Consider the following 9,934-nt stretch of genomic DNA (forward strand, 5'->3'; position numbering starts at 1 on the left):
GATGAGAAAAATGAGAGCAATCCTAGAAAAGAGAGATTTGGGGGCACCTGGGTGGCTCAGTTGGTTAAGGATCTAACTCTTGATTTCAGCTCAGGTCATGATCTCATGGGCTGTGAGCTCTGCACTCAGCGGGCGTCCGCTTCTCCCTCCCCCTCTGTTCATCCCCCAGCTCATGCTCGCTCGCTCGCTCTCTCAAATAAATAAAATCTTAAAAAAGAAGAAGAAAATCTTCTTAAAAAAAAAAAAAGAAGGGCACTGGGTGGCTCAGTGGGTTAAGCCTCTGCCTTCGGCTCAGGTCATGATCTCAGGGTCCTGAGATCGAGTCCCGCATTGGGCTCTCTGCTCAGCAGGGAGCCTGCTTCCCCCTCTCTCTCTGCCTGCCTCTCTACCTACTTATGATCTCTCTGTCAAATAAATAAATAAAATCTTTAAAAAAAAAAAAAGAAAGAAAGAAAGAAAAAGAGAAAGAAAGAAAGGGTGCCTGGGTGGCTCAGCATCTGCCTTCGGCTCAGGTCATGATACCAGGGTCCCAGGATCGAGCCCCACATTGGGCTCCTTGCTCAACATGGAGTCTGCTTCTGCCTCTGACCCTCCCCACTCTCGTGTTCTTTCTCTCAAATACATAAATAAAATCTTTTTTTCAAAAAATGAGAAGAAATTTTATAAAAAAAGATTCACACGAAGCCCAAGACCAGGCAGGCCAGGAGGAAGGACTGAGCCGTGCCCCTCCAAAGCCTTCCCCTTCCCCTCCCCCTCCTGCAGACAGAACCAAGGCTCTGGGCAGCCTCCACCAGCAGCAGGAGTCTCAGAACGACCCTGTGCCGGATCTGTTATGACCTGGGCTTGGGTTTACCCTGCAGATCTCTGAAGCTTGTTGGCGTGATGGTCCACCAGGACTTGACGCTCGTTCTGCCAGTTTAATGCCCCAGTATTAAGTATGCAATGTTCCCAACCAAACCAAGTAGTCCCTGGGGTTAGTGAAGGTCACTGTGAGCCCCGTCACACAGGAGCCCTTAACACAAATGCTTTAATCCCAACCAGAATCTCTTGCCAACCAACAAGGCAGAAAACAAACGACTTTATTGGCCAAAGTGTGATATATCCGCTCTATTTCCACACTGGGGCTAAAGCTTTGTAACTGAACTGTGGCTCAATCAACTAGGAGTCCGGTCTCCTGAGGGAAGGCCTGTCCTTCCTTGTCTTAGGGAGAAAAGGCAGTTTCTGTGATGCGTCTTTCCAACCTCCGAGAGCCATGGGATATGTGCTGTCTCTCCTGAGCCCAGGGAAGTGAGCCGGTGCCCATTCTGAGCACATGTTGGTGTTTTCTCACTGACTCTTTGCTGTGGAGAAGCCCGGCTCTCAAGGGTGAACAGGGGAAGGAGGAGGCACCCCTGCCCTCGGAGGGTTCCTGGTCTGGGGGTCTTGCATCTGAAAACCAAGATTTCCCACGTTGACGTGAGTCCTGTACTGTGAGCTGCCCAACAGTGCCCACTTTGTTTGGAGGGCGATGTGACCGCCTCGGCCTCAACTTCCGTGACACACAAGTGGAAATCCTCAGTGCCATCCTGTAAACACATTTGCTAAACTGAAGGAGGGGTTGTCCCTTGGGCCCTCACCTTCCTCCTGCCCTGTGCCTGTGAAGCCAGAACAGTGGCAGCCACTTTGCTGCCGTGAGAAGCAGCCTGAGCATGAAAGCCCAGGGAAGCTCGTGGGGCAACAGGGGCACAGCGAGAGCTAAAGCCATGTCCTGGGTAGCACCACGGGACAGTTGAGCCACCTCCAAGTCAAACCCCTCTCTGTTTCTCTAATTTGAGCCAAAAGCATCTTCCCTAGTGCAGAATTCTGGTGCTTCCCCTCCCAGTCTGCTCCTTCTGCAACCCAGCCCAGCCCGTGGGCCCACCAACCCCCCAGAGAACCTGGCTGCACCTGGGAGTGTCCCAGCTGGACAGCCTCAGGTCCACAGGAGGCTCCAGACAAGCAGAGCTAACTCCAAAACAGACAGATAGGGTGGGGAGCCAATGAGACCTGGGTTTGGGACAGGATGGGGTTGCCTGGCCTCATCATCAGTGTAGAGGCCCATGGAGGACACCGGGGGGTCCAGACAGGACCACCTGGGATCTCAGGCTTCTCTGCAGTTCTGACCAGAGGGCCTAGAGGGCAAGGTACGGAGGGTCTGGAAGGAGCTCCCTCTGATCTACATAGACCTCAGGATCCCTGACGCTACGTCCCCAGAGCAGCTGCGACACAGAACTCAGCTGGGAGTCAGAGACCCAGTCGTGGGAGAAGGGGCTTAGGATGCTCAACAGAAGCAGGTGCCATGGGGCACCTGGGTGGCTCAGTGGGTTAAAGCCTCTGCCTTCGGCTCAGGTCATGATCCCAGGGTCCTGGGATCAAGCCCCGAATCGGGCTCTCAGCTCAGCAGGGAGCGGGCTTCCTCCTATCTTTCTGCCTGCCCCTCTGCCTACTTGTGATCTCTGTCTGTCAAATAAATAAATAAATAAAATCTTTAAAAAAAAAAAAAAAAAAAAGAAGCAGGTGCCAGAAGAGGAAGGAGCCTCCCTCCCCCCGCAAAATGCCCATTGTTGTGGGAGGGCATCAGCGCTGAGGGAGATGCTTCTCTGCCCAGGGCTTCCAGCTGCAACCCCAGCCCACCCCATCTTGTGTGAACAACGAGGTGGATACTGCCTTCTCTCCTAGTATCTGACCCTGGCAACCTTGACACCTCTGGGGACTGATCTCGAGAAGTGCCCAGCAGAGAGCACATCCTCTACCACCCCCGGGGTGTAGGGGGTCCCCAACCACAGCAGCCCCGGACACTCTCCCTGGGCCATGTGTCCATGAAATGGTCTTCGTCCATCCGTGTAGGTCTGGGAGACAGTGATCTATCTCCCTCCCCTAAGCCCGTATTCTGGCTCAGCGCAGCTGCTGTCCCTGCTCAGACATGCCCGCCTTGGGATGGTGGCTGTTGACCCGCCTCCATCCTCCCCAGACACCAGGCACAAGCCTCACTGGCCCCCTCCTCCCCAAGAGAGGATAGCCTTCCCACTCCCAGGATGCCCCAGGCGAACTCACCACAAGACGCATGACACAATGACAAGGTGTCAAGGAGCTGCTGGCCTGTGTTTGGCCAGAAGACCCCCCCTCCCGCTGTGGGTTCGGTCACGGTTGTCCTGTAATGTCCTCCTTCCCATCTCCTGCTGCCTTCCACACCTGGCCCAGCACTGCAGCCCTGGGGCCTTTTCACATGCTGGGTCCCAGGGTCATCTGCCTGCCCTTGAATCCCACCTCAGATGCCCCCTCCTCCGGGAAGCCCTCCCCTGCCCCCACACCACCCCGAGGCCCCAAGCATGCTTTAGACAAGGCACATGTCACACCAAGGCAGACTGACAGGATAACCGGCCAAGAACCAGTTGTTAGGGTCAAAAGAGCCACACTCCCCCTGCTTTGCCCTGACAAGAGTCTACACCAGCCGCCCAGTCGCCGGTCCTGACAGCTGCCCACGCCCTTGTCCATTGGCTCCAGGGCTGCTTGCCACTTCCCGGCCTTGGGGGCAAACCGTTTTTTCAAATTGCGCCCCTGAGGACCCTGAACCCCAGATCTGCGCACGTGGCCCCCGTTCAAGGCCACCTTGCTGTCATCCCCAGGCCCCCACTCGAGCTGCTTCCACAGACTGTGCAAGTGCTCTCTTCTTTGAAGGACTGAGCATTACATCTGGGGTGGATCTTGGGGTGGCCCAAGGATGTAAAGGCCTCCAGGATATTCCCTCAGTGAGAACAAACTTGTCAACAATGGGACACTTTCTTCAATAATTTGGCCCCAGGAGAATTGTTGTCAGCCAGCCCTGTGTGCCCACGGCCCCCACCGCTCCCTGGTGCAGAACAGTGTCCAAAGGAATCACGGCTGACTGTGAAGGAACCAAAGATACCCCCTAGTCATCCCACAGAGAACTTGGGCCCTAAGAGCAGACGCACCTGGGGCCCCACATAGTCCCTCCCAGGCTGCATCTTGAGAGAGAGACGGCAAATGTGCAAAGCCCTCCCGTGTCCACGCCAGGGGCCCAGGGACTGGAGTGTCTGAGCAGATCCTGCCATCGCAGGAAGAGGAGACCTGGGAGCCATCTGTCCCTTCCTTTGTGGCCCATGGCTGCCTACCTGCTCTGTGAGGCCACCAGTTAGTGCTGGCAGCCTTGCTGGGGTGTTGAGTCCCACTCCCACCTGCCAGGCCCCCTTCCTGGCCTGCTGGGTCCTGTGCTCCCTCACTGCCTAGGGCAGCCCCTTGTCACCACAGCAACTGCTAGCCACCTCCCCCCCTCCTCCTTCCCTTTCTTCAAGTAGCAGGTACCCAGAGGTCTGTGCCCTGCTCCCAGGTGGCCTCATGGTCCCCAGACCCCACGGAGGAGACAGCTCTCAGCCCAGGTCACACGGCAGCCACAGTGGCAGACAGCCAGAAGCCTGCTGACCAGACATAGGTTCAAGAGGGGTTGGGCTACCGGGACTGGGCAGCACTAGCCATTGCCAGAGGCTTATAGGAAAGACCTGGGCTCACCTGGGATTTCACCGCTGTCCAAACAGCATCTGAACTCCTTCAGGACTGGCATCCCCTGAATTTCAGGATCTCACTCAGTCCATCATACCCTGAACCCCAGAGTGGACCAGGCAGGCCCTATGGAAACAGCCATGGGCTTCTGGCAAGGACTGGGGGCTGGGAGGTGGACCATAAGACATATGCTCAGGACAACACAGCAGCCCAGCGAGCTAGGGACAGTCTCTAATGGCCATGACTCATCTAGGCTCCAACGAGTCCTGTCCCCAGTTGGGCTGAGTGAAGCCTGCACCCACGGGGCTCTCTCCAGGCCCTCACCTCTTTCCTACCTCCTGCTGCACAGGAGAGCTCTGTGTTTCCAGTCGGGACTCTATTTCTAAGTCTATTTCTCATACATCTGTCTCTGTCTCTGTGTCTCTCTGTCTCAGTGTCTTTCTCTACCATGCACCCTACACTTCAGTCTCCTGTCCTGTTTCCTTGTGTTCCTCAGTCTTGGTCTCAGGACCCCGTCTTCTTCTCCCGGCTGTTCTGTTCCGATCCTCCATCCTCCACAGATTTTCAAACAGCCTGTGCCCCACTGTCCCTCTCCCTCAGGCCTGTCCCTCCCCACATCTGTCTTATGTGTTCGGGGCACCTTCTCTCCTTCTCTCCAACCCCACACCTGCTCTCTATTTCTCGGGTCCATCTCTCTGGGTCTGGGTCCGGGTCTGTCTCAGTTCCTCTGTCTGTACCCACTCATCCTAAGAGGCCAATATGATGCCTGTCTGGTGGGAGAGAAAACACAGGAGAAAAACACAAGGGCTCGCCCTGGAGCTCCGATGGAGGGCCCAGCCCCCGCCTCGGGGGGATGACAAATCCTGGGGGGCAGCCCCTGGCAAAGGCCCTGCGGGCACCTGCTGCAGGGGGCTGTTCCGAGGTGCCTTGGCCGGCTGCCCCCCTGCAGCTCCCCCGTGGCCCCAAGAAGCCCGCCCTGTCGCTGCCACAGGAGAAACTTTGGGCTGACATGGAACAAAGGGAATCCAGGCTGGCAATTACCCAGCTAATTTCAGCCATGTAGACAGCCAAATCAGATATTTCAGGTTTCTTACAAACCCACCTCAGGGCCTGAATTAGCCACCTAATTAATTATCTGTAACAGCCGGGGACTGGCTGGGTGGGAACATGAATTGCTCCCGGTGCCAGGATGCTTGTCCCTGAATCACGTCCTGGTGACGTAATCATTATAATTAGACCCAACCTGCAGCCTATCCTTGACCACAGCATCTCAGGATATGTGGCCCCAGGCCAGGCCCAAATGTCTTTCCATTTAATTTGTGGCAGCAGAAATGCAGCCATTCTGCAAGAGACAAGCCCACCCACAGGGCCCCTCTCCTGGGTTTGGTGGCCCCGGCCCCACCATCGTGCCCTCCAGCCCGCCCTCCATCACGGCGCAACAGTCCCATCTGCTCCCCACCTCTGGCAGCCAAGTCCCGATTCCTCCTGCCCTGCAGCAGCCCCATGAGGATGGCCTTGTCACACAGCACCTGACTCACGCTATGCTGTACCCAGCACCAGGTCAGGGTGTGGCCCATGGAGGCCACCAAAGGAAAACATCCTGAATGGCAGAGTCAGGGGTGGCCACAGGTTCCCCTCCCAGGGAGTTCTGGGGAGCTTGTGTTGCAAGCAGGGGGGCTGGAGCACACAGGATGGGTCCCCTGGGCCCCAGCTGGCCAAACTGCTCTCCCAGGACGCACCTATCCGAGTGTGGACTTCAGCCCAGTGCCTGCCCACCTCCTAGGCCAGTGTGTTTGGCCTCAGTATGGCACTTGCACCAAAGAGGCACAGGATTCTCTTCAGGTAGGAGTCAGCAGGGTCAGAAGGGCGGTCCCCTATACACACACACACACACACACACACACACACACCTAGCACGGTCTCTGCGGAAGTGGGCCAGGGACACACCAGCTATCTTAGCCTCTGCTCTTGTCCCCCTGCTCAGCCAACCCTGGTTCCCTATGCATAGGTGAAACCCATGGGGTCCTTGCTGGACACCATAGGTCCAGGTCTGGCCTCCACCCGCCTCTGCAGCCTCCCCACAGCTGCTTGCCTCACCATGCCCATCAGGTTGGCCCTTGGTGCCCACAAAACCCACCCTGGCCTATTCTCCCAAAAGCGATGATGCTGCTCCCTAATCCTTGACCCCAGCCTCAGCACTGTCTGGTGGGCTCTGCCCTGACCACGGCATGCCAGTGTGTGCCCTCCCCCACCCCTGTGATGGCCAAAGCAATTTGGGAGGCACTGGCTTTGGTCCCTTTCTTGCTCTCCGGCTCTGTCCTGACGGGGGAGTGGGCAGGTGTGTTTCCGGGGATGTGTGGTGAAGGCATGTGTGAAGTCTGAAGGTGACCATATGCTGAACATGCCCCTGTGCAACTGGAGCTCCAATGTAGGGTCCAGCCCCAGCCCCGTGCCTTGGGCCCCCACGCCCTCAACTTCCTACCTCCCAGGGCCTGTTTCATCACGAACTCCATGACGATGGCTTTGATTCCTCAGTGGCTCCTCCAAGGGTTGGAACTCACATGCAAGTGTGGCCAGGAGTTCTCTGCCTGGGGGAAAGGAAGTGGTCACAGGTCACCCTGACCAGGCCTGGGGGTGGTCTTTTTCCTCATCCAGACTGATGTCCCTGAGCATGGGTCTGTGGTCTGAAGAGAGCATCCTTTGTCCATTCCCCCCTCCCAAGGCTAGACCCCGACACTGACAAGGACACCTGAGAGGGCCTGGGAGGGTCTCTGTGGAGAAGGGTTTCCACCCTACATGCTGACCATGGCAGGTTGGTCCTGAGACCCCAGCTGGACCTGAAAAGTGGTCTCCCCTGGCCCATGGTTTTCTGAAAACAGCTTATGGTGGCTACTGCAGGGATGGAGGCTGGAGAGCGCGGCTCAGAAGGAGCCAGGCTGTGCAGGGCTGGGGCAGAGCCATAGGATGTTTGAAGGTGACCAGCTCTTCTGCCGCCTTGTGGGCCCTGGGCCACAGGGGCGTGGGGGATCCGTCTAAGGGACAGGAAGGGTGTGGTGGGCTGAGGACTGAGTGGATGCAACTTGGGAGAGGCCTCCTTGGCTTCTGACAGAGTCTCAGGGGCCGGCAGACCAGGCTCTACCCAGGGGAAATTCCAGGGCCCACTGCTGCTGCCCTGCGCAGAGACTGGGGTGCAAGGCAGAGACTGCAGGGAACCCAGCCTTCAGGGAACAAATGAAAATGGGAGGTCAGACCCCTCCCACCTGCATCTGCATGGGTGGGGCATTACAGGGTCCAGGTCAGCTGAACTCTGGTAGGGCAGCGCGGCCTGTAGGTTCAGCGGCTGCAAGGTTCCTCCCTCCCCACTTGTGGGGTCTCTCCAGGCAGGGAAGCCCAGGGCTCTGGGACCCAGTGTTTTACGATGTTTTCCTCTGCAGACGAAGGAGACCAGCGTTTGCGGGGCCTGGGGAAGGCCGGCAGGGTGGGAGTGCCCCCGCCTCACCGCAAAGCGCTGGCGCGCAGGGGCGCCCTTGCCGCAAAGCAGATTCTCTTCCAAACTTCTCCCCTGGCTCCTGAGGGCGTGGGGAACTCAGGGCCCAGCCACAGGGAAGCTCGGGGTGCTCCTGGAACTCCCCCTAGGCTTCCCACTGCCTCTCCGTGCGGGCTGGGGCTCCCACTGCCGCCGCACCCCTCGGCTTAGCGGGCGGGCGAGTGCCCCGGCTCTGCTGAGCGGCCCTCAGGTGGGAGGGCGCCAGGAGAGAGAGACAGAGGACCGGGGAGGGGAAGGGGAAACGCGCAAGGCAGAAGCGACAAGGCGGGAGGGCGCGGGCCGGGACAGTGGGGCCCGCTTCAGCACCGCGCCAGAGGACAGCGCCCGCCCGGGCCGGGCGCGCGCCCCGCGGGGGCCGGGGAGGGGCGGGCTGGGCAGGGGGCGGCCTGGAGTGGGGTGCGCGCGGGAGCGTGGGTTACCTTCCCCGGGCCGGGGTGCTGGCGGGCGGCGGGCAGTCAGTGGCGGAGCGCGCTCGGGCTGGCCCGGTCCATGTGGCGCCCCGGGAACTGCGGCGGCGGCTGAAGGGCACCGCGAGGAGGGCGCGTCACATGGAGGCGCACCCCGCCCCCCGCCCGCGTCCGAGCGTGACGACGAGGGCGGGGCCGCAGCGGCGAGGCGGGCGCCCGCGGGGGCCGGGGGCGGGGGCGACGGAGCCGCGCCCCCTCTCCTCTTCCAAGCGCTGCCCCCTCGCCAGATGCGGTGGGGTCTCAGAGCCTCGCCTGCTACCCCCGCCCGCCCAGCGGCTTAGAATCCCCGATACGGCCCCACCACCACCATCCGACCTCCTCGGTGTGGACCCGGCCGGAGGTCGCCCTCCTGCAGATAGGGTCCCGCACCCTCACGTCCCCGCCCGTGCGGGGCATCTCGCGAGCGCAGGTGGGACCCATACGTGCGCAACCCTCAAAAGCTCTTTCTCTTCCGGAGAGGCCTGGCGGTTGGGGGTCGCGGCTCCCCTCCCCACTCCACTCCGCCGGGGCGCGCGGAGGAAGGGGCTCCCGCCGCGTCAGCAGCAGTGAACCGGACCCGGACGAGAGCCCCTGAGAGCTACCCGCGACCCCGACCCCGACCCCGACCCCGCCGCTTTCCGGCCCCTCCGAATCGCAGGGCGGGAGAAGGGAGCCCCCAGACTCTGAAAACCCACCACCCCTGCCCGAGAGAGAACGGCAGACCTGCCCGGACCTATTTTTCAGTGTAATAGCGTCCGAGAAAGGGAGGACGCCACCCTGAGTTTCATCTCAGCGGGACGCAGGCGGGAGACCCCCGCCCCCTCGGGCGGCCAGCGCGGCTGCAGTGGGGGAGGAGACCCGCGCAGAGCGCGGCTGGCGCCGGCAGCGCAGAACGGGCGGCCCCTCGCAGGGCAGGGACGCGTGAAGGTCACTGCAGACAGGGCCGCTCCGCCCCGGCTATCCCCGCAGCCCCGCCCCCGCCGCGGCCGCCCCCTCCCCCGGGCCTCCGGGATTTCCCGGCGGTAGAAGCCGCACTGCGGGGACAGCCGGGTCGCCGCAAGGTCGGACGTTAAGCCTCCAGTCCTGCCGCCCCTCCCGGGAGTTGGGAGACCCCCCGCTCGCAGCCAGGGCAGGCGAGAATTGCGGCGGGTGCTGTGGGGAGGGGTGCGGCTCCGCCGCGTGCCGGGTCTCAAAAAGCAGCGGGGCTGAAATGTTGCTCCGGCTGCTGGCCCAGGGCTGACCTCCGGGTTGGTGGGCAGATAACGCTGGTGGCCACTGCATTAACTTGCCACCAACCCCTCCCGACTGAGTCTCGAGGACTTGCTGGACCTGGGGTGGAAGGGGCGGCCCCTGGAGCTGCTTCTGGCCCCAACCCCAGGGAGACCACACCCCCTGGTCCTCTCTG

The 9,934-nt window shown here is 60.4% G+C and overlaps 1 protein-coding gene across 3 annotated transcripts in view; it reads right to left on the minus strand.

The window, feature by feature from the left end:
• The window catches only part of CPLX1 (complexin 1), a 35,578-nt gene extending 26,154 nt beyond the window's left edge, over positions 1 to 9,424 (minus strand). The window contains exons 1-3 of one of the 3 annotated variants that reach the window (XM_032333519.1): positions 9,263 to 9,424; positions 8,503 to 8,601; positions 7,019 to 7,124 (exon numbers count right to left, since the gene is read on the minus strand). In XM_032333519.1, coding sequence (XP_032189410.1) covers positions 7,019 to 7,049 — 31 coding nt within the window. In that variant the 5' untranslated portion in view covers positions 7,050 to 7,124; positions 8,503 to 8,601; positions 9,263 to 9,424. Of the gene's footprint in view, positions 1 to 7,018; positions 7,125 to 8,502; positions 8,665 to 9,262 lie in introns of those variants that run through there. The other 2 variants (XM_032333521.1, XM_032333518.1) reach the window with 2 other exon arrangements.
• Between the last annotated feature and the right edge of the window lie 510 nt (positions 9,425 to 9,934).

This window comes from Mustela erminea, chromosome 2 (assembly GCF_009829155.1).
Source record: "Mustela erminea isolate mMusErm1 chromosome 2, mMusErm1.Pri, whole genome shotgun sequence".
In the NCBI taxonomy this organism is placed as follows: domain Eukaryota; kingdom Metazoa; phylum Chordata; class Mammalia; order Carnivora; family Mustelidae; genus Mustela; species Mustela erminea.